Source organism: Suricata suricatta, chromosome 10, assembly GCF_006229205.1.
Source record: "Suricata suricatta isolate VVHF042 chromosome 10, meerkat_22Aug2017_6uvM2_HiC, whole genome shotgun sequence".
Classification (NCBI taxonomy): domain Eukaryota; kingdom Metazoa; phylum Chordata; class Mammalia; order Carnivora; family Herpestidae; genus Suricata; species Suricata suricatta.
The window spans coordinates 127,639,424-127,663,543 of NC_043709.1; the positions used below are offsets into that span (position 1 = coordinate 127,639,424).

General features: G+C 54.0%; 1 protein-coding gene and 1 pseudogene across 10 annotated transcripts in view; both read right to left on the reverse strand.

Moving 5' to 3' along the window:
- Positions 1–24,120, reverse strand: part of CELF2 (CUGBP Elav-like family member 2) — a 397,022-nt gene that overhangs the window by 28,556 nt on the left and 344,346 nt on the right. For all 10 annotated transcript variants that reach the window (XM_029955262.1, XM_029955268.1, XM_029955269.1 and 7 more), the window contains exon 9: positions 14,490–14,624. In XM_029955262.1, coding sequence (XP_029811122.1) covers positions 14,490–14,624 — 135 coding nt within the window. The remainder of the gene's footprint in view (positions 1–14,489; positions 14,625–24,120) is intronic.
- On the reverse strand, positions 12,809–12,886 carry LOC115305756 (annotated as a pseudogene).

The following is a 24,120-nucleotide window of genomic DNA, read 5'->3' on the forward strand; positions in this document are numbered from 1 at the left end:
GACCCGCAAGGATTTACCGCCCCGCTGGCCAGGGCGGGACCGGACAGTGGGGGTAATTCTCAACCATGGTGGTGAGCATTAAGCTGGACAGAGTGTCCCGTAGACATAGACACACACACACACACACACACACACACACACACACACACACACACACACGAGCTGTGGCCACATAAGGCGCAGGAGCGAGGCGGGAAGCTGGGAAATTCAGTAGGTCCATTGGTCACCGACAATACAGACAGTGTGCAAGTTAGAGGTCTCTGTAGGTCTTGGTTTGTTACTTACTTAAAACTGCAGGAAGACTGGATACAGTCAAGTGGGCCTGTCAGTAGTGGTTCAGGCTAGACCCAGTAGAACGGTGGGGAGCGGGTCAAGGGCACGAGGGACAGGCATCGAGTGTGACATTAAGACGAGTGTACTAATGGGGCACCTGCGTGTTTTAGTCAGTTAAGCATCTGACTCTTGATCTCAGCTTAGGTCACGATCGTAGGTTGTGAGATCAAGCCCCTTGTTGGGCTCTGCGCCGAGTGCGGACCCTGCTTTAGATCCTCTCCCCTCCTCTGCCCCTCTCCCTTGTGTGCTCACTCTCAAAACAAAATTACAAAAACAAAAATGATGAGTGAACTAAGTAACTGGCCTTGAGACCAGAGGACCCAGCATGCCCTACAGCTTGAGACGATACTCTGAACATTCACCCCAACTGGAGTCTCATTTGGAAAAGACAGCTCAGCTGTGAATCTAGCCACCTTTAAGAACCTTTTAAATTCTAGGCAGTAATCTCTTTAAAGCAAAAAGCCTCAAGTTTGTCACACAGCCAATCTCGATCCTGTGCTCCAAAACCAAATATTCAGCAGACACACAATAGAGAAAGAGACCCCAGACACAAAGGCAGAGACAAATTAAATGCCAACAACACACACATTTTCCTATTTCCGTCTTGGCTGACTGGCAGAAGGCTGCCTCGTAACCGCGCTCTGCCCACCGGAGTCCCCTCTGGTCTCCACGGAGAACCGTATCTTTGCTTTCTCAACCGAACGGTGTAGGACGTGCCACAGGCGTGTTTTGGGAGAAGGGTGGTAAATGAACCTGCCGTCCCCATCGTCCGCGGCGCGTGTCCTAGCGGGAGGCCGCTCCGTGCGCGACGAGGCCCAGAGGAGCAGCCCTGCTGCCCCTGCGCACGCAGTGCGGACGTGTCTCGCCGCAGATCACGCCTTCGGCCTCTTTTACTGCTGGTCAGAAACTGCCGACGAACCCCCAGAGGTCACGGCCGGCTGGCTAGCCAGGACAGGCCAGTCATTACCTCCCACGGCGACAGCTCTGTGCCTTCTCCGGAAAGACTGTGGAAGGGACAGGTCTGGAGACTGGGGACAACGAGCGGGAAAGGGAGACCAGGGGCGAGCGTCACAGGATTTCTCTGCTCTTCTGAGCTGGTTAATTCGTTGTTGGGAAGCCGCCGAGCTTGGCGATCCCCACACGCCTCTCCCAACCTAAGGAGAACGGCGCCAGGTCACCAGGCTCGGCCCAGGCCGAAGCGCCAGGTCCCGGCGGCGAGCCTACATCATCAGGCGTCCTCGCTGCCCCAGGTGAAAGGGGGCGGGAGGGGGAGAGAGCAGCGCTGGACGAGCCGGAGGAACAGCCGCTGTCCCCTATCTCGGGGAGCCGAGCGCCCACCCGGCCCGGCGGTTTGTTTCTCCCCCTGAACCCCCTCGACGCGAACAGACAGCACTGACGTCCACACACGTTCCTTCATTTCGGCTTGAGTTTCCCGAGGCACCGCGTGAACTAGACTGAGTCTCCTCTCAGCAAAGTGGAAGCTGAGCGGACCCGCCCAGGGCACGCAGCGGGCGGTGGCACGGGACGGGCCAGCACTGCGGCTACGTGGGCGAGTCCTCAGTGTGGAGCCCATCGGGATTCCCAACGGCCCACGCGAGAGGGGATCCTTGGGAAACTTCCTAGGGCAGCCCAAAACACAAGCAAGCTGAATCTTAGCTAAATTAAAAAAAAAAGCTTCACTTGTTTTATATTTATTTGTTCCAGACGTAAATGCTTACTCTTTCTGAGCCTTCCAGAGAGAAAAGACCCTTTGCTTCATCTCCCAGGAGGAAGTTCCCCTCTCTCTGCCGTGTGGATAAACCAGACCCCCGCCCTTCCGGCCGCACCAGCCTCCATCTCCCTATCGAGAGGCGGGTGACAAATGTAGCTGAGAGACTGGGACGGACCTGACACCCACAGGGTCACCTGATTAAAACACAAGACACCAGTGGGTCCTGAGTGAAGGCCTTCCTGCTCCCTGTTCTCTTCTAACATCTGCATTGCTGGAGACGGCAGGTTCGGTTATTTGGGTCTCAGGACGATGAGTGGAGAGGGAGACCAGGACTCCCACCGCATGCTCCGTGGCTGCCCCCTAGGTGCGTGCGTCCTCATTCCTGCAAGCTGTGACTGTCCGGTGACACGGAGCTTGCAGGGCTTGCCAGCTGCTACTCAGAGGACCCTGAGATGGGGAGACTGCCCTGGATCATCTGCCTGACCCAGAGTGATCTCAGGGGTCCTGTCGGAGGAAGAGCCGCTCGCAAGAGCCAGAGAGACAGAGCAGGACAGGGACTCGCCCCGGAGATGCAGGAAGGGGCCGCGTGCCGAGGAAGTCCGCAGCCTCCAGGAGCTGGAAGAGCAGGGAAGCGGATTCTTCCTAGAGCTTCCAGGAGGAGCGGCCCGGTGCTGATCCACGATCCCAGCCCAGTGACTCTGCCGGACCTCTGGCCCAGGTGGCAGGATCACATACGCGTTGTTTCAAGCCACTGCATCTGCGGTAACTTGTCACAGCAGCAACTGAACACTAATACATTCGCCAACTCAGCTTCACCAGGAATGCGGCGGATCGTGGCAACCGCTAGCATTTACGGAGGGCTTACCCTTTGTTCTCCGTACTTTCCATGTATCAGCTCTTTTGTTTCCAGTTATCCCAGAGGCTAGGCAGTGGCAGGAAGCCCTCACAGCTGTGCGTTGTGGAGCAGGACTTCCCCCAGCTCTCGGGCTCCAGACCCATAACAGGGCGCTCCTGTCAACTTCAAGTCCTGTTTTGCATCTTGCATCTATGTTGGCTGCTGCTGCTGAGATCTACAGAATCAGTGAACCCTCGGTCACACATATTTGCCCTTGATTTTCGGGCTCTGTCCTTTCCATCTGGATGACCTTGGGCAATCCCTCACTTAAGCTGAAGCTCCGAATGATGCTTCAAATGGGAATAATGCGACCCACCTGAGAACTGACATAATCAGTCCAATGAGGTGGCAGTGAGGCCTGACACACAGGAGGTGACTGATACACACTGCTGGCCATCTCTGTCTGAAGGATGAGGATCTGGTCCACGAACAGTGCAATCGTGACCTGAGCCAAAATCAAGAGCTAGACGCTTAACCGACTGAGTCACGCAGGCGCCCCTCACTAGTTAACATTTCTAAGAAATCGACTTCGTCAGTTGTCAGCAAACCTGGGCACCTCCTTCCTTGTTTGCAGTGTCCTTCCTACCCATGAAGACAGACGCTGACAGGACAACGGTGTAATCTGGGGTCACGCTGAAAAAGTCTGTCCGTCCGGATCTAACAAGAACAGAGCAGACAGAAAACCACCTGTTTCCCTGCCAGGGACATTCTGCTAACGATTTACCAAAACACAAAGACACACATCCCCTTGGATGGCTCCAGATGTTTGTTTTTCCAGATGGTCATCAACGCAGATTGAAAAAAAAGGTTGATTTTCTCACGAGGGGTGAGAACGATGTGTACATGGAAGAATCCAGAAACAATTCCAGCTGCCCCGGAGTTCCTGCTTGTGCACATCTCGTGGTGTGGCAGGACTGCCTGTCTTCCGACTGCTGCTCTCTGCCCGTGTCTCCTTGGCCAATCATCAGCCCGGCGGGGATCTGTGTGGGCCCTGCCTGATGTGCCTGGACAGAGCATCCTGAAGGCCCCCTCGTAACTGTAAAACCCGATGACCTGACCTGTCTCTGCACCCCGCAGAGAGGTCACCTCCGTGGTAGCCAGCTGCATGTGGCTGGCGGGTCACTGGAAACCTGGCCGAATCCGGTCTTAGGATGTCCTGGAGAGGGGGCAGTTTGCCCAGAGGGACAACATGCTCATTTCTAGTGTTTTCCTTTGGATCAGGTGGCACAGTTGGCAAGGGTCAAGCGCTCAGTCAGCGGGTTCCAGGCTGGGAGAGTGGTCTCGACGGTCCGAGCGTGCATCTCGGGGGCCCCTGTGAATGGCCCGCCGCGAGCACAGACTCAGCAACAACCCCCGGCCCTCCGTGGTGGCCGCCAGTCCCGCCCCGTCATGGTCGGCTGGCGCTCTTGAATCCAGCAGTGCTGTTCCGTCTTTGGTGAGGAGGGGGTGTTGGTTCTAGAACCCGAGTCACACTCGAGTGCTGTGTTAGCTGCCACCCGGCTCAGCCAAAGCAGAAAGGAGAAGGAGTGGGTCTACTTCCTGCATTTATATTCCGGTATTTTTAGGAAGGGGTGGGGAGAGATACTCGTTTCCAAAGGCAAAAGGTTCCAGAAAAATATCACAGATCTTACTCTAGTTTTAACCTAGTTTCCTGTTGTCCACAGGGGGATTTGATATCATTCGAAAATAATGAAATCATCTTTCCATTAAGACTGTTTAATGTTGTCTTTAAATAAAAGCGTCGGCACGCTTTCTAGGTACACGTTAACCTCAGTATCTCAGTAACAGTGAACGACTCCATCTCCCCACCGAGAAAACTAGACAGAGATGAAGCGACTTGCCCCGGATCAGCCTCCCAGCTCCGGGTCACCATGGCCATGTGCCGCGTACTCGAGAAAGAAAACGAAACTACCTCCTCTGGTACATTCTTCAGATTACGGCTTTAACCCTCTGCCCTGGGTATGGACTTCTCTGTTTTGAGTGCCAGATTATTTAAATTCTTAGCCTCCATGTGACGTAAATAAATACCTCCGTGTCTTAAGTTCCTTGTGTCCTCCCTGATCCTGGCCTGTGTGCCCGAGACTCAGAGGTGAAGAAGGCGTTCCCTCCTTCAAGGCTGCACCGCCTTCATCGTGGTTTGGGCCCCGTCACGCACACGGCCACGCGCACACACTGCTGGGGGGCAGGGCCCTCCTCCCAGCTTGTCACAGGCCCCCATGCACGGCTGCAGGGCCACAGGCAGGCCCGAAGGAGGGCTTGGCTCCGTCCCTCCCCCACCTTCCCCCTCAGTCCCTCAATTTCACCTCTCATTGGCCTCTTCCTTTTCTCTTTCCTTCTGGCTCCATCTCTTGCGCTTAGAAATACTTCTACATTTTCCCCATCTTCATCTTTCTCCTGACCCTGCTACTTTTGTATACTTGTCTTTTTAATCACAGAATTTCACGAAGACGTCATTCATAAAGACGCAATTCCCACCTCCAGTCCTACATTCCTCCTCTCACTGCGTCTAGAACCGTGGCATCTCCCCGACAGTGACCTGGCCATGCGGGGGTGGCAGCAGCTGCCTAACTGTAGAATTCGAATGCCCCTTCTCTGCTCTGTCCTGTCACCTTCCTGCGAAACTCCTGCACGTGGTTCCGACACCACACTGTCACCATGTGGGTCCTCCCGTGTGCCCCACAAACACAGTCATCAGCCGAGTGCTGCGCCCTGTCTCCTCTGCTCTGTTTGCTGATTCTCACTTAAAGGTATCACCCGTCCCCAAGCTGACATCCGCCCACCTCACTTCTGCCACCGACCTTCAGGCGGCTCTCCCAGTTACGTGACAAACTGCATGGTCAGATCCAGCCGTGTGCACGGGCGACAGATTCACACAACAGGTCTGATCACGTGGGCAGCCCAAAATCCAACCATTGCGTGCTACCAACTCTCCCTTCTCCTGCCTGCCCCCCAATGAAAACACTGGGCACTGGTCCCCCACATCAAACATGCTTCTGTCACCTTCAATTCTTTCTCTGTCCTCACGTCCAATCAGTGTTCACGTCCCACGGTGGCCTGTCTTGTGCTCCAAGTCCTTAGATGCTCTTCAATGGCTGTACAAGAAAGTTCTGGCTCCTTAACCACACCGTTCAGGACCTTCTCTGGTCCTTATTTTCCATACATCTCCTGCTTGTGAACAAGGAGACGAGTCTCCACTTGCTCACTAAGTCTTTTTTATTTTTCTCCTATCTGACAGATTGGCCAGCTCTTCCATTCCATTTCTACGTCTCAAAACCCTGCCTCGTCTGGAAGTTCGGGTCACATGGCAGCTGTCCTATTCGAGATTTCCCCCATTTCCTCAGAACGAATCTCTCTGACTTCCCGCCCTTCAACTCAGTTGACCAGGCTGGGGCCCTCTGTGGCCACCGCATCTGGTTTACAGCGGTTCCCGGAAGCAAACCACTGTGAGCTCAGTGCTCCTACTTTGTGGCTTTCAGGTCTTAAAACTTGGACCTTCACTCACAAGCCTCTGGGCAGCTGTGGTCAGCACCTTCTGTTAGCATGAGTTGGTTGCTTTTCCCACTGAATTTAAAATACCATTACATGACTAATACGGGCTCTCCCCCAGCGCTAGCAGCGGTAACACGGCTTTCTCGGACAGCAACATCGATGACTTCACCGGAAATGAAGTGCACCGTCTTGTACAGGAAATACACCTGTGAGCTCGTATGCGCATCACAATGGTCCGATGTGGGTCTGACACAACGCAGACCACACAGAGCACTATAATGAATCGCTGACGCTTGACACAGCTCCGACTCCAGGGCCACTAAAATCAAACGTGCAGAGAAGGACAGCCAGGATCTTACCGTATTAAGAAGTGTACCCAAAGCAAGGCAAGAACAAAGCACTGCCTGGTGAGTGAGCGACAGCCCAGGGGACAGCAGGACAAACCGTGCCCGGGGCACGGGTAGAACAGGCCACACAGACCCGAGTGCGGGCACCGAGGAGGAGGAGGGTGATCCGTAAATAGCTCTGCCCCCTCGGCCTGGCGGCTTTGTGACTTTACAGGAGCTCGGGACTGCCAGGGGGCCAGGGCTCTGCTCCAGGTCCGGAGCACCTCATCTGCGCAGAGTTGTGCTGATGCCAGGAGTCGAGAGGCCCCCCCCCCCGCCAGCTAAGGACACCCGGACTTCAGGAACGAGCTGCGGTTCCGACTGTGCGGCCCAGCGGACTTCTCGCTCTCCTGATGGCAAGTGAGCCTTCAGGTCAATTCTGCATTGAAACGCACAGCACGTGCCAATGAGACTCCTCTGGTCGGGAGATATTTACGTGTGTGTGTGTGTGTGTGTTGTAAACCCTAGAAGTAGGATGTTCAATGCCAAATAAAGAACCACTTACCAGAAAGACCATGGCCAACTGCTTTTTTTCTCCCCAAAAAACATGTTCTGAACGCCTAAGAACTTTGGAAATAATTAGGTTTTCATGAAATGCTTCCCTTTTTTTTTCTAATTTATTGAGAGAGCGCGTGTGTGTGGGGGGGAGGGTGGCAATAGGAGAGAGAGAGGGAACGTTACGCAGGCTCCACACTCGGCGAGGAGGCCCAGGATCCCCACCCGGGAGACCATGACCTGAGCCGAACGGAGAGCCGGACGCTTAATGACGGAGCCCCCCCGGCGGCCCCTGGGACGCTGCTGCTGAGGCGCCGCTAGCAGACACGCAGGTGCTCTTCTTTCTTTGACTTTTCCCATTTGCCTGATCTACTAACTAGTGCACACTGTTCTCAGAGTTCTGTTGCCTTCAATGCGCAGAGAGATGGCAAGCCTTACGGAAGAGGCAGAGGCAGGGAAAGAAGACTCCCGCCCTTCCCCTCTTCGGTCTCCACAAAATTTTAACAGAACATAAACCAGAAAATTGGTTCTGAAATGGTTATTTTAAAGGGGGTAGAAGTGATAGTTCATACTTCAAGGCTCGTCAAATCATTTGACAATAGAAATATAGTAAAATACGTTTTTTATAGAGCTAATGCTAGAAATGTCAACTATATGTGGGCAGCCCCAGGTACACAGGAGACTCTCAGGAAATACTTATTGAGTGAATGAAAAAATATGTCCAGAAATTACAGTCTCTATGGTGACATTTTATTTATGGGCTTTTACATCATGTTCAACTCCATTAACATCAATGAAAATAAAGTGAGCCCTGTAATGTCAAGTCAACACATGGGAACCTTCTAGAAAGATAAGATGCTGGAACTCGCGGTAAATGAGCAAAGAAAGGGATTGTCAGTTCTCTTTCTGTAGCGATACGGCAGAAAGCTGTTTGATTCAACCCCACAAACACACCGCTGATTTTAACAGCCTTCCTGACTAAAACACTTAAAATGTAGCTAATGATGGGGACAATGATGGTTTTGAGACTTCCCTTTGGTAATAAGCAGCGGAACAAGATGAGTGGAGAAAAATGAGAAGGTCAGAGACGCAGGTCGAGGTTGAGTGCAGTTCTCACGTTATACCGAAGCAGCGTGGGCCCGTGGCCTTGGGGCGGGGGCACTGAGGGCCCGTGGCCTTGGGGGGGCGCACCGAGGGCCCGTGGCCTTGGGGGGGCGCACCGAGGGCCCGTGGCCTTGAGGGCACTCGGGGTTCAGGGGAGCTTTCTGAGGATGGATGATTGCTCAACAGCCCGCACTCGAGTAGATGGCACTTTTGACAAATGAAATGTCCTTGTCTGATCTGAGACTCTCACGTCTATATTGCGACATCAGAACATTATGAAAGCCAATCTTTGTAAAATGATTGCAATAAAAGCCACTTTATGTAATTTTATACTAACATAAGTTAGTACGATTCACTTTTCACGAAGCTGTCAGGCCTGAGCGTGCCTCTGGAAGGTGGGGCTCTTCTGGGGTAACAAAGAACCAGACCCTGTGACACGTCACCGTGATGTACTAGGTGCAACAGATGGCTTTGAACTCCGTCCTAGAACGCTGTCGCGTGACTACTCCACAGAACCGAAAACCGTGAGCAGCGGTGATGTTCTGTTCCCAAGCAAGGTGGGTTCTGGGTAACCTCTTCCTACTCTGAAAGAACTTACCTTCGAGACAGGGAGAAACAGGGCACGTGTCCAAGCAGCCAGCCTGCAGAGAGAGTACGTGAAGCGCCCAGGAGAAGCATGGAGAATATGCTTGCCCAGCCCAGAGGGCAGGCGGCGCTTCTAGCAGCCCCTTCCTGCTGACACTGCTCTCACCTCTCCATCCCCACGGGCGAGCTGCATCTAAGGGGACTCCTCACAAAGGAGTCTGCCTTCGAGCCAGGCTTACACCTAAGTTAACTCCTTATGCTAAAACTGTAATGTGGGAGCGCTTAATTCTTTCTAGGAGGCTTCGTGGTGGAGGGGCATTTGCAATGGTTCTTAGGAGTATTAGAGTATTTAGAGCAATTTTTACCAATCACTATAAAATGTTTCCTACTGCAGCTTAGTTTATGCAGTATAGACTGTATTTCTTATGATGTGCATTAAGAGCACCAAATTTAGACCTATGCATTAATCTTCTTAATGTGCCATAGATGAGTGACGCGGGGCAGATGAGTGACACGGGAGCGTTTCGCAGGAGGAATGGGAGAAGGCAGCTCAGGCAGCGGGACAAGAGGCCGGCACGTGGCTGCGGGGGACAGAACCGCCGGATCCAGCTGGAGGGGGCGGCGGGGGCATGCTGGCAGGGAGCATGGAGTGGACCAGGGCGCCCCTTGAATGCCACGCCGAGCCGCCTGCCTTGCTCTCGACCACGCCTGAACCATGTGGAAAGCGTGTGACGGAGCCGTTCAGTGTTGCCAACAGCGTGCCACATGGGTAGAGGGCATTCCGACGGCAGGAAGGGAGTAAAATCAGGGCTGGCGCAGGGCGGGGGGGGGCCCTCACAGGCTCCGGGGGCGGCACCAGGACTGCCCGAGGGGACGCAGGGCGAAGCCAGAGGCTGGACAACGCGGCCGAGGGAGGGGAGTGGCGGAGGGAGGGCAGGGGGAGGCTGGAGGCTCCCACTGGGGGACGGCGCATGTGGGCAGACTTCCCGGGGTCGGGTCGCGGGGTCAGGGTGGCAGCACTGGGGGACGGCCTCTCCTGGCCCTGTCTCCTTAGCTCCACCTAGGTCCCTGTCCCCTGTGTGCGACAGCTTGGAGGGCAGACGTGGGGGCCAAATCACACATGTGATTGCACCTCCTCTCCTGATGCGGTTTCCGCAAGGACACAGGCAGAGACCCGTGGGGACAACGCCTCTCGTCACACAGACGGCCTCTGGGGTGACCCTGAGGAGAACTCCTGGTTTCCCCCTGCTGCCCTGGTGACAGGGGTGTGACGCTGAAGGTCACTGCTCACTAGTCCTTTCCCGTGTGACAAGCCAGGAAGGGAGGCTCATGTGGGAAGACCTCCAGGTCCCACGAGCCTCAGATAGTCCACAGGGAGGTGCCACCGTTTCCTGGGGACTCTGTCTGTCACAGCCTTCCAGGAGGCCGGAACCTCTAGAAGATGTGGGGGAGAAAATACTGCCGGAATTTAGAGGGAAAACTACTTGAAAAGCCAAACATGGGAATGGGGTTTTCAGCCTCCGTAGCATTTAAACAACGCCTGATCCTCACAAGAGGAATGATCTATTAGTGTGAAGTGTGCACTTGACGGAGGGCACTTACAGAAGCAGCTGCAGGACTTTAAAAGCTCTGAGAAAAAAAGGAAGCGGAGGAAGGTCAGCGGAACGCCGCGGTACGTGACCGCAGTCCTCTGTGTGGACAGCAAACGGCACAGACGCGGGCCGACGCGGTACAACGATGCCCCCCACGCTCTCCAAACCGCCAGCCCGAAGCCATGACCCCACGAGCTGGGGGGACCAGTACCCCATCCCTCTTTCAGACCTGGCCGCACGCCCTGCAGACAATGTCCTCTGTAAACCAACACAGAGAACGCTCCTCAAAACACGTTCACCATCAGGAGAAGAAATGGCCCAGGATTTAATTAACGAAATAGGAAAACGAAATAAACAAAGGAAAAATTATCGCATCAAAATAAAAGACAAGAAACACGATTAAATTAGGCTTCCAAAGACCCCGTGAGAAACCCATGAAAGGCATAATATGCATTTACCTGGTTTATATTCTTTCATGATTTAATTTCTAATTTTATTCACTACCATCTGATAATTGCATGAAACACTTATTCTAACCATGGGCAATTTAAACTATTTTAATTTTTATTTCAAGGCCATGAGACAAAGGAACCTATTTATTGCCTACGGGGATTTTTTTTTAACAGAAATTAAAGCTTAATCTTTCATGTTTTAAAGCATAGACTGTTTAAAACCATTTATAATAATGCTGTAGGGAGGCTACGCCTGCGTATGCAAAATCGAAATGATAAATTTACAATTATTAAAAAGATTAATAGTTTGGGGGATTGAATTGTCCCTCTCCTTTCGCGACAGATGGCTCCGAAGTAGAGGGACGTCTTTACAAACAGGGTAAAACCAGGGCCTGTGCGGGAGCTGAGTGACGGGGCATCGTCCAGTGACGCTAAGTCCTGGTTTTCATCATATAAAGGATAAATGACAGCAGTGGCCTTGGCACTACTGCGTACCCCCCTTTTACTTCACAGGAAATTGCTCTGATGAGGTGGAGGGTCGTGAATTCTACCAACCACATTTTCTGTGACTTTGAAAAAGTCCCTGATGGAAATTAGACAAATAATTTACTTCCACTTAAATGCCAGCTTTTTTTTAGTTACGCTTAAGAAAAATAATTGAAATGTAGATTTAAATCGTTTCTGCTGCTACACTTCAGGATTCTAATGAAATACTTTCAGCTATTATGCAAAGTATTGCTCAACAGACGGGAGAAAAACCCACGGTCAGTGGCGCCTCAGCAGCGCCAGCGGAAGGAAGGGCGCTTCTTTGAGAGCAAAGGTAAGGACACTTTGCTTTGGGGAGGAGAAGGAAGAGAGATCTCAGGACACATTTTCCTTTTCACTAAGAGCTCAGGAAAAGCCTGACACTGGTCAAATATGTTTAAAATTCCTTAAATATGGAGGCCATTGTCATCAGCTGAGCCCCCCTCCCCCCGCCCCCGTTGGAAACAGGTCACAGTATTTGAGCTTCTGCCCCCCACCCCCAGGAACGGATGTGGATCCAGGGCCATGCCGCTCCTCCCCCCAGCAGGTGCCCTCGCCCTCCGACCTTCACACCTGCTCCGCCCTCACCTGGGTGCCCTTGCTCCAGATATCCTCATGGCCCCTCCCCGCCCCTTCCCCCTGCACTACTTCATCTGGGTGTGCCCTCACCGCCTGGCACACGCGAACACGCTTACGGTCAGGTCCCCAGACCGAGCAGCAGACTCTCAAGGGCAGCGGCGCGTCTGACACCGGACAGCCACGCGGAGACTGTCCGGGATCACCTCCAGGGTCTACACTGACCGACTTGCATCTGACTGTCTGCACTTGACTTTGTAAACCGACAGGTCGTCTTTTAAAGAAGAATGAAACATTTAATTATTAATTCTGATTCCCCGGAGCCCAGGCACATTCCAGCCCAAATATCATGGCGGGAGAGCGTGGTTTAAAGTCAGATGAACCCTCACAGGCAAACAACAGGCCACGTCCCCTGAACCAAACGTCCACTTACGACAATGGTCTGTCTCTGGAATGGAAAGACAAGTGTAAACCGTTACGACACTGAATGTATCAAAGTTACAGTCTGGAAAGGCTGGTGACCCAAGCTGCGGGCTGTGTGGCTCCTGTGCCATTTAAGGGAAAGGTTTCTTTTTTTCCCTCCACTTGATTACCAATGATTTGGTCAGTTTCTGCTGGTCACTCTTGATAAAACAAAGAGAAGATGGAAGGCCAAGGATGGAAAGATAATGTACTTTTGCTAAATAAAGCTAATATTATTTTTTTTACTACACTTGATCTTAGCCAAAAGGCCGAGAAGTGATATTTTTTTTTAAACACAGCTAATCCTCATAATTTTTATATAAACAAATAAAAGAGCATTCTGATTGTAAATGACTTATTTTTTCTCTCCAGATAAATTAGTTTAAAAATACAAGCTTCTGACTAAATACACAATAAAACTGTGTGTGCACCGTATGCTGTTCTAACAATCATTTCATTGTTCTCGTGGGGAGATAAACATTCTTGTTTAAGAAGATACTTTAAAAGAACTTTTTTTAATGTTTATTTCTGAGGGGGGGGCAGAGAGAGGGAGGCACAGAATCCGAAGCAGTCCCCAGGCTTCGAGCTGTTAGCACAGAGCCTGATGTGCAGCTCAAACCCCTGGACTGTGAGATCATGACCTGAGCTGAAGCTGGAGGCTTGGCGGACTAAGCCACCAGGTGCCCCTAAGAAACTTTTCCGTCATTTATAAAACAGGTAAATAAGTGAGGTCAAAGTTTTTGTTTGCTTTTAAGAAAAATCACTATTGTTTTTTTAGGGGAGTTTTCCCTCAAAACATTGCTTAACTAGGTCCACCAAAAGATTTCTGTAAAACAGGTTTATGTATTGCATTAGACTTATCACTCAGTTTGCTGGGGAAAAAATGGCCTCAGGTTGACTTTTCGGAAATATCATCCACTGCACCAAGCGAGGCCCCCATCTGGTAAGGGGACGCGTTGGGAGGTGTCCTAGAGAACGAGCCCCCCCCAGCCTCTCCTAAGTGTCTCTGAGGTGTGTCCCCGCGGACGGCCTCGGGGGAGACAGATGAGAGACCCAGCATCTCAGCACCGAACCCGGGCGCAGGCTCACGGCTTCCTGCCGTCACAAGCCTTAAGAAAGCCATCGTTTCATTCTGTGTTTTCCAGAAAGGGCCCCGCACGGGCGCAGCCAGCTGTCACCACTCGGCTCCTCTCCGGGGCAGCGGCAGCGCGGGGTGCGGGAGCTGCAGGGCCCGGGGCGGGGAGGAGCTCCTCCAGCGAGATCTCGAAAATCCAGGGGAAGACAAGCCAGCAAAACATTTTTCAAGACACAAACGGTGGTATCTAAGCAACCGCGGTATGTCTGGCTTGTAGGAAAGGGGACGGCATCTGCTTTTGAATAAGGCAACAACATTTCTGAGCACAAAGACCTGAAATTACACAGCCCGGGACTCAGCCGGGACGCGACGGCAAGGACGGTCCCCTTGACCATGGATTTTGAAGCGCCAGCGTGCAGGACGGAGCTGGCGTGAAACAGAGCCCCAGAACGGTGAGCGATTTTCCGATTCAACCGAGGACCCTCGACCTGCTCACAGGCAGAAGGAACGTGAGGGCGGCTCCCTCGGGCATTGGCCTGAGTGCCACTGGGCGACAGCACGGCCACCGCGCACGGTGAAGGCCAGAGACCCGCCAGCCAGGTGGGTTCTCTCTTGGAAAACTCTCCCCCTTGTTTTCTCGGAAAATCAAACATGCGGGCGTCCGAACTTGTGTCTCTAACAGCCTCTCCAGGGATCCAGCCCCTGCCCGCCGCCCGGGGTGCCCCCGCCCCAGCCCTGACACCTGCAGCACCACCCCCACTCTGGGTGCCATCCACGCCGTGTCCCTGGGGGGAGGGCGGCCACCTTACCCGGACTTGTGAGGGCTCCCAGGGCGCTGCTCGTGGTGGACAGAGGGTTTGCATTGGTGGTGGTGGCTGAGGTCTGGGCCGCGGCCGCGGCCGCCGCCAGCGTCGCCAGGTTCTGTAGCTGCAGAGCATTCATGCCTGTGGAGGGAGGGCAACGCCACGTCAGCCGGAGGCCCCGGCAGCCGGCCCTGGCATGGCCTGCTCTGCGCAGCGGCCCCAGCGGCCCGTGCGTCACCGCACCTGCCGGCGGAGCCGCTGCCATGTGCAGGGCTGCCTGTCCTCGCCCGGGACGCGTCCCAACCCTGTCCCGGGGCTGCAGGGAGTACCAGGCAAGACCAGGAAGGTTCCGTGCAGACCGGCCACCGTGGGGCCTTCTCCCACGACGGGGCAGCGGCACGGAACCCACGAGCCCGGGGCCCTGAGGCTGGGGAAGGGGTCCCGGTAAACCCACCAGCCGCATGGAGGAGGAGGAATTCCAGAGGAGCCAGTACTTCTCTCCCGCTCTGAACTTGAACTGCTATGGCTCCCGGGCTCCGCTGCCGTGCCAGCCCTGTGACCCCGCGCCAGTGCCTTGCCCTCTCCCTTCCTTGCTTAGTGAGCGGCACTGCTAACTGCTCCTCACCCCCGGGAGCAGATCCAGGGACGAGGAAGGCAAGTCGTCCAACACAGTGTAAACACCTGACAAGAGTGGGGGACCCTCATGGTGGTTCTATCGCCGATGTCCTCTCTCCAGGCTTATTTTAAGTGTGAACTCTAAAATGGAACCCTAGTAGGGACTCGAATAACAGCTCATGAATTAAAAAAAACGGAGGAATAAAAATGGCAAGGTGGTCATATTTTTATCTGTGAAGTGCTTGTATTTGCATTTTAAAGGCATCTGTGTCTTAAAGAAGGATCACATTTAACTAGGATGACTCTCTGGCTAGTGAAATTAAGGAAGGAACAGCCGAGAGAAGAGAAGCTTCACAAGAACAAGAGCGTGGCATCGGCCGAGGCCTCCCCCGCTTTGATTTCTCCGCCCAAGGGTCTCTGAGTCTCCCCAGCTCACACCAATGTACCTTCGAGGGCCGGGACACGGCGGCTCTCCCCCGGTACTGAGAAATTTTATGCAGGGAGACCTCGAGTTAAGCAATCAGCCTCGTTTCACCTTCTTCTCAGGTCTCAAATCCTGGTGCTTAATAAATGCCTGCCGAGCAAATTTAATCTGCTTTAGAGAGACGGACCAGTCCGCAGCTTCTTTACTCCTTATTAGGGGGTGGTGGGTGAAATGGTGAGAGAATGTTCCAGCAACACAGCCGTGAAAGCTGCCAGCCACGGGTATGGAGCCTTCTGCCTAAGCACCACTCCACGCGCGGCTGCGAGGCTCATGCATCCTGCTCCTTCATCCTGGCTGCCTCCATCACCACTTATTTCTACTCGGAAAAGAGTTCCTGACGTCTCTGCTGCCAGTGGGCTGAGAACAAGGCTCAGTCCTCTCCCAGGAGATGCCCAGACTTCTCGGCTGAGGGGGAAGCCGAACACCCGCTTTTCAAAATCCACTTGGGTCCTGGGGACGCTGTGAGGCAGGACACAAGTCCTTGCGGGATCCTGTCAACCTCTATAGGAAGAACATGGACTTTGCAGCCTTGTTTTCTCCGTCAGTGCAACTCGGAACAAGCCCCTCCTTCCTTCTGATCAAGTGTCAGCAGGTCCTATTGATGAGAACGTGCGACCTGAGAAAGCACTGGTCTTACCTTCTGGGGTTCTTGAGGCAAAGCGGCGGAGCATGGGAGCTGCACCGCCTCAGGGCAGACCCCCTGGACGCAGCAAGGGGCTCAGCTCAGGGCAGGGGCTCGAACACGCTTCACGCCTGAGCCATGTTGAGAGGAGTGAGGTCCGTCTGTTCTGACCCATCTGTCCCCTCTTGCCCTCCTGTGACTGATGGTCCCTCCGGTGCTGTAATGACGCAGACCACGTGACAGGGCTGTGTCACCGACAAGCCGCAGTACACGCCAGTCTCCTGGCCGGGTCAGGGGGTCCTCCAAGACATCGCCCCGATCTGCCCCGAGTTCGGGCCACAGCGCCAGCATGGAGGGAACTCCAGAGCTGGAGGGAGTTTCTTGGCTCACCAGTGAGTGGTCAGGGACTCAGGCCCTGGGCTGACCGGTGGTGGCCTGCCGGAGCTGGGGAGTTGGTCCTGCCACACCTCACGGCCTCCTTCCAAAGACTGAGTCTGCCTTCAACACACACGGTTCTGTGCGTTATCTGCAGACTCACTCATCCTGGCGTTTATAACCCTGTGGCATTCGCCACATCTTACCTTGACCTTAGGCATATGTATCTCTTACCTTCTGAACTAGGTACTGAGCTCCGGGAGGATAGTCTGTCTGATTCTCAGCCTACCTGAACAGTCAGCCAAAGAAACTCACAGCTGTGCACACAGCAGGTGACAGGTGAAGTTACACAGAATGAATGGGCCGGGTACCAAACAGGATGAGACTTTCATAGACAACAGGTAAGAAGAGTACCATCCACGGACCCAAGTGTTCATTTTCTCCGCTGTTATTCCTTCAGGATTTATAACACTTTACGCACTGTTTCCCTCGGTTGTTCCTCAATCCATTCTACAGGCGTTTAGAACTGTGTGTGTTCCGGACCTCACCCGCGGACACACTTGGAGCCCAGATGACAACACTGGCTTCTCTCTCACTCTCTGCCTGGTTCACCAGGGCTGAGGCTGGTGTGTCCGTGTCCCCTCTTCCTTTCTTCCCACACATCGCCACTCAGGAGTGTCTTCCCTCCGATCTGGCCTTTCCCTGCCCCCATGTGGAGGCTGGGGGTGGGGGGGGGACTACAGCTCCGGGGTGCCACTGTGGGTGGGGGGCCAGCTGTGTTCAACGGTCTCACTGCAGGGAAAAGGAAACTATGGGCCAAGGGAAGCAGAGAGCAACAGGGAAAGGGAGTGTCCCGGTGACGGTAGCATCGGGGGTGTGGGGAAAAAGGAACTTGGGAAGCAGCAGGACGCCCTGTGTCTATCTGCTCCTCCATCTGTCTGCCCACCCACATTCCTGTCATCCATCTATCCATTCACTTGTTCATCTATCCATCCATCGTCTGTCCATACAGCCACCCATCTGTCTGTCCATCTATCCATCCATCCATCTGCCCGTCTAACCGCCCACCCATCTGTCCAACCATCCATCCATCTAACCATCGTCTGTCCGTCCACTCAGCAGTTACGGAGGCCACATCAGGCACAGCATGAAGGATTAAGTGGAAAACCGGAGAGCACCCGGCCCCAGGGAGGCTGCTGTGTATCAGAGCAAGAAGCCAGGGACTGGAGGGTGATCTCTGGAAAGAGGCCCAGACTCAGAAGCTCATTCTCACTGGTCTTTGGTGGGGATTAGAGCTGCAGCTGGAGGAGCAGGGGCTTCCCAGCGGAGGGCCGCGTCAGTCCTTACACTCTGGGCCTCACGCGGTCCCGTGCGCTGATGGCGGGAGGCTCTGAGCGCTCGGCACGCGAGCAGCGGCAGGCAGGGTGGCTTCCTTGCCAGCTTTGTGGAGTGACGACCAGCTCCCCACCCCGATGCCCGCATTTCTGCTTCTCCTGGTGCAGAAGCAGGCACCCCTTCCTTCACCCTGTCCCGTGTCGCTAGGGCTGGGATCACGCCGCAGCCGCTGCTGGCGACAGGAGCCACATGAGAGCTGGTGCAGGCTGGTCACTGAGACTGCAGGTCCTGTTCTCAGACGCCTGGGTTTAAATCCTGGCTCTGCCCCACCTCCTGACAACTTTTGTCACCTTGAGCAAACTGGCCCAACTGCATGCACCTCAGATTCCCCAAGTGTGTGGAGGGACCAAAACACAGCATGCCTCTCAAAGGGTTGAGAGGTCAAGGGCTTGGATACACGCAAAGCTCAAAGAACAAAGCCCAATGCGGAGGAAGCCAACAGCGCAGGCTATTTTAGCTAAGAAAATGCAGTGACGTCGCCGCAGCCAGGGCGATGACATGCTGAGAATCAAGCCCGTGCCAGGCCTGCTCCTCGTGCTACGTGTGCACTCTGTGTAGCACTCGTGACGAGCCCACGTGACTAAGTCACTACCGACGCTGTACACACCGCACAGAGAGAAAACAGGGGCCCGGAGAAGGTTGCCGTGTCTTCTCCCTCACGGTGGCCTGGCCTCCCCAGGCGTGCTCCGGTAATCCTTCTGTTCCAGCAGGAGCTCTTCCCTCCTCCTCCTCACAGTGCTGGGGCTCCACCTCATTCAGTGTCGCACCCTGGACTTTAGCGGGCAGGGGGAGGGAAAGGAGTGGGTGGTGGAACAGAATTTCCAGAGGAACTGTGCCTGGCGCATTCAAAGTACACCTTTACCAGGAGCGGCCCTGTGAGTGCCCGACAGCATGAGGTCAGACTATGGGGTGAGGGCCGTGTGCCCGGTGTGACTGAGCCTGAGTCCCTCGAGCCGGAGGCAGCCCTCTCCGTGCTCCCTGCTGGCCTTGGCGCTCCAGGCCCTGGAGCAGGGCCCTGGGTGTGCCCTCTCCACCAGGAGCCACCGGAGCCACACCGCACCTGTGTCCTACGTCTAGCTCTCCAAATCACGGATCGATCCTTTAATTTCTTAATGTGGTTTCCTTTTCCATCCAATACCAGAATCCCAGACATCACAGATCACTGGCTTCAGTTTCCCCAGGGAACAGACGGGCCGAGCCTTCCTTCTTAGCCCCGAGCATGTCGCGTGGCCGTGTCCCCCCCCCCCCAGTCATCACCTTAACTCAGCATTCCTAACTGCCGTCCACTGAGGGGCCACACGGGGGCCCTGAGCACCCTGAAATCGTCTGTGAAGTGCGTGCGGCACACGCATGCTTCTGGTGAGAGATCCTAGAGACCAAGAACGTCCCGCCTACCACACGGCCGGTGAGAGGCATGAGTCCCTGCAGAAAACCGTTGGGGGTGGGGGTGGGGCCCGGGCAGCAACTATGATGGGCCATCGGAGGAAACCAAGGCCCAGGACTGACTGCTGGGGAGAGCAACTGAGCTCTAGCTGAAGCCAAGGAAGCCAGAGCCCCTCCAAGGGCTTCCAGGCTAAGGCTGAACCCAAGGGGTACCCACACCGAGGCAGCGGGACAGCACCCCGTCCCCCGCCACAGGTCTCACTGGCCGGACCGTGGGGCAATGAGACACCGCCCCCTGCCCAACGTGGCAAAGGGCCAAGGCTCGTCCTCCTGTGCGCCCCTGTGGAAAGACAGCCTCCCACGAGTGGGGAGGGCCGTCTAGGTGCACAAGGCGAGTCCTGGGGTGCGTGGAGAACCCAGAGACTCCCCCAGGACACACGGATTTGGACCCTTCACCGCCCACAGCATGCAAGGCCAGCGGCGGACGTATTGGCTCTTCCGGGCCCCCACGCTCCTGTGGCCAGTGTGGACATCCCACATGTGATCTGTTCCATCGAGGGGAAGGAGTTGGGGGCCATGCTGTTTCCGGAAAAGACACCTGCCCCGTGTAGGGAAAGCAGCCCAGAAGCTGCGAGAAGCCAGCAGTCCTCCCCTGCAGAACCACAGGGTCATGGGCTCTGTGACCCCCAGCTGCTGGCACACGTAGGTGCCCTGCCTGCGAGGAAGGTGGGGGTCCTCTGCTGCACAGACTCGCCCCTTCTCCAGGGCCAGCGGACCCTGGTGGCCCTGGCCTGCAAGCCTTCGTTCCAGGCTCTCTGCATCCCTGTTCGTCCTTTCCGGTCACTTTGTCTCTTCGGGGTGTGTGAGCCACCCTGCTCCCTCCTCTCTCCGATCACGGACCCTCCTGGTTGTCTGCCCGTGGGTGGCTCTGTCACACCCACACAGCAACCCGGAAGGGGCACCAGACGGGGCGGCCTCACCAGGAAGTGGGCTCCAACCTGGCACACGGCGGTACTGCAACCATTTTTCACTTCACCAGGCACTCTGCTCAGAGGGGCACCCTGCAGACTAGGGGCAATAATCTGGGGGACCAGAAATAGAAAACATTTAAATACGTTTTATGAAACCCCACAGCATTCCAAGATCAAGGTGGTAAGGAAAAAACAGTAACTGGGGAAATCCAGGCGTCCAACTTTTCATTCATTACTTGGGAAAAGAAAACTCCTTCTCAAAACGAAGAAATGATGTACGAAACAGATGTGCAATATGCCTACTTGAAATTGAAGATTTAAAAAAATTTATAAGGAGAAGGGCATGAAAATTTAATTTAATGTTCACCTTAGGTAATTTTGTGTCTTATTGTTCATAGCAATTACCATAAATCTGCATATCAATAAGCGAGAACAGATGTCAGTTGTTACAAGAGCTTGCCAATCAGGTCTGTTAAAAAGTGACAGATGGGTGGTTATGGAATGTTCTCATAAGGCCTATTAGCACATTCGCAGGAAGTGTCTGCAGCGAGAGGGCGGGAGGCTCCGCTCCAGGCTGGCCGGGCCAGCTCCGTGGGTCCGGGACGCCCACCCTGCGGCCCGGGGGCTCCAGCATGAGTCTCCCCTCTGCTCCCTTCATCCCTGGTGGTCAGGGACAGGCTTCTCTGGAGACAGGATAGCAAACCGATGCAACAAGACGTGTTTTGCTGTTCGGAGCAAACATTTGTGCCATATAATTGCACTCTTAACTTTATTAAAAAAATTTTTTTGAAGTGTATTTGAGAGAGAGAGAGAGAGAGAACGCTTGCCAGTGACAGTGGGAGAGGGGCAGGGGAGGAGGGAGAGAGAGAGAGTCCCAAGCAGGCTCCATCCACACTGTCAGCGCAGAGACCCACGGGAGGCTCGAACCCACGAGCAGTGAGATCATGACCTGAGCGGACATAGGGACGGAGCCGCCCGGGCGCCCCCTGGTTGGTCCTTTGCAAACGGAGCAGCTGTTTCCTGGGAGAGAACTCCCAGCAGCTGCAGTGATTCGGGGAAGGCCAGCAGTTCCCTCCCATCCCACAGATCAGCCCTCTGGTGATGCTCCGGAAAGTCTGCAACTTCTTTGAAAACACGTCCTCGTGCTGTGAAGAGGAGGAAAACACTGTCCTAACCAAAAACAGCCCCCTCCTAATGCATGTGAAACATGTTCCAGAAGGGAGGCAGGCACTGGTCCTGTGACTGTTGCTGAATCTCCTCCTTCTGCTCAGTTCTGGAACATTCGCTGCATCGCGGATCCAAGGCTCTGGTTTGTTCCTTGGCCTGTTGCACCTTCCGCAGAGTGAAGTCAGGCGGCCTGTGCAGATGCGAACGTGCCCACGCTGGCTGAGACCCGGGGCCTGCGTGGAGACCTCGGGCTACTTTGTGACTGCACCGCTCGGCCCTGGGCTCTCGGGGGACCCCTCCCATGCCCCTCCCAGGTGGTGTGGGCTCACACGGGCGTTTAACCTTTTCATACTTCATTTTCCCAACTGCACTGTGGTAGCAGAGTGCAGTCTGTCCTTGGGACGCTGTGTGGGTAAACTGCACGATTATTCCAAGGGGCTCTGTTAAAAACAGAATTGTAAAACAGTCCTCGTTTATGTGCCGATGCTCCTTTGAGATGGTAGCTGTTCTAAAGGAATTAAAGACCGAAAAGTCATTTTTTCCTTGTTCTTTCTTCTTCAGGGGAAAAAAAAATCCAGACTCTTAGCTCAAGTTTCTGAGATTACAGAAATTCATGGGACAACGACCACAGCTGAGGAAGAAATGGACCAGTTTTTCCTGGAGGCTTTAAGAGGGAAAATAGTATCAATCAACTTTAAGGATGCTTCAGAAGGATGCGCAGAGGCATTCGGCTTCTAAAGATTTGCTGTTAATCTAGCTTCTGCTTTTATTTTATTTTTTAAACATTTTAATGTTTATTTTTTTGAGAGAGAGAGAGAGAAAGAATATGAATGGGTGAGGGGCACAGAGAGGGGGAGACACAGAATCTGAAGCAGGCTCCAGGCTCCGAGCTGTCAGCACAGAGCCCGACGCGGGGCTCGAACCCACGAACTGTGAGCATGACCTGGGCCTAACCGACGGAGCCACCCCGGCACCCCTACCTTCTCTTTCACATTCCATATTCCCTGTAGGCCCCTCCTATAAAATCATCAAACACATGGGAAGTTAGTTTTAGTTCGAAAGGAAAATGTAAATCATTTTGGGGAAAAAAGTAGAGCTGATGTCTCATTTGATTCTATTGATACAAATACTCAGTGACTTGTCACCTCAACTTTCTTTTTATGTTTTTTTTTTGTTTGTTTGTTTCGGCTTTATCTTCTCCTCAAGCAGGGCTTTCTTCATGGAAATGAGACACTTTAGAGTCTAGTGAGAAACCTCAATCCCCTGAAAGGTAGACCATTCTATTTTGAGAATCGTTCACAAAAAAGTACCACTGGTTTCTGAAATGTTTCTTTCCCTTTGGGGACAGTGGTCCGAGCTGGACGCCCTGAATTTTACAAGCGGGCTTATTCCACGGCGTGCGAGTCGTGTGGGTGCCACGCCTCTGCCCTCCACCCGCCCCGCGACCTCAGGTGGGGCGTGGGGTCACTGGGCTCCTCCTGGATTTCTCTGTGTCGCTCCCACCGGATGTCGTGTCCACGCACTTGGGAACATGTCTGATACTGTTCGGACTATTGCCAAATCCTCGCCGGCTCATCCGTGAAGGTGCCGCCATTAGCTGATATAATGTTTCCTTGGCTTCGCTGTAAGGCTAAAGTCAAATTTCTTCACTTGAAAAAAACAGGGCATTTAAGTTAAGCTCCCCTGGGAATGTATCCAAAATACAGATCTGCGTTTGTTCATTTATAAATTTATTCTCACATCCACTCTACCGAGTTGGCGGATTTTCCTCAGCGCAGGCCATGCCCTCTTGGGGCCTGATGCCTTGGAGGTCGGGGAGGAGAGCGAGGGAGCAAGGGCATTAGGGCCCCCCCTCCCCCCGGGCCCCCCAGAGGTACTTCTATTGCCCAGTCCACCAGCTCCCTGCAGATGACTGGCCCAGGCCCCTGGCAAAGCCAGCAGTGAAGCCCTACTCCAGGAGAACAGAGAAGAGCAGGAGGCCGTATAACTTGATTTTACATACGTAAAAAATACTCCAAATCACACTGCTTCAAGTACTCAGGAAGATAAGGCCTGCATCTCCCTAAGAATGAAGAGTTCACCAAGCAGATGGAGTGCTGGCATTTACATCCGTGATGCTCGCAACGTTCAAGGTGATGGCAGACGATGGGCCGCTCGGCATTTGATTTCACAGCCTGTGCAGACTAAGCGTGCTGAAGTTTCTACGTGGAAGGTTCAAGAAAGGGGTATTCTGGAAGGCCCAGAGCATCTACAGACGGCTTTAGCCACCTGCTCCCTACCTTCTAAGGTGACTCCCAGATACCCTTAGTTTTTAAGTGAGCGCGCAGAGCACGTGAACGCTCACACCCTGCCCGGCGGTGGTCAGGGCAGAGGAGCACAGTCTAATGACAGATGACAGGGCGCTCTGTCCGCCCAGGAAGACGCGCTTGGCAGCAGCCTCAGGACCCAGTGACCTTCTCCGCATAATTCAAGTGCAGCAGTGGGAGAGCCGGAGGCTTCCTCTAAGGAAGGACCCTAATTTTGGATTTTGGGTGGGTCCATACTATTAGGAGGAAAAATATGTGTTGCACTGGCTGAAAATATGACAAATCTTCGCATTTATTTCAGAGCTTGCGATCTGGAGGT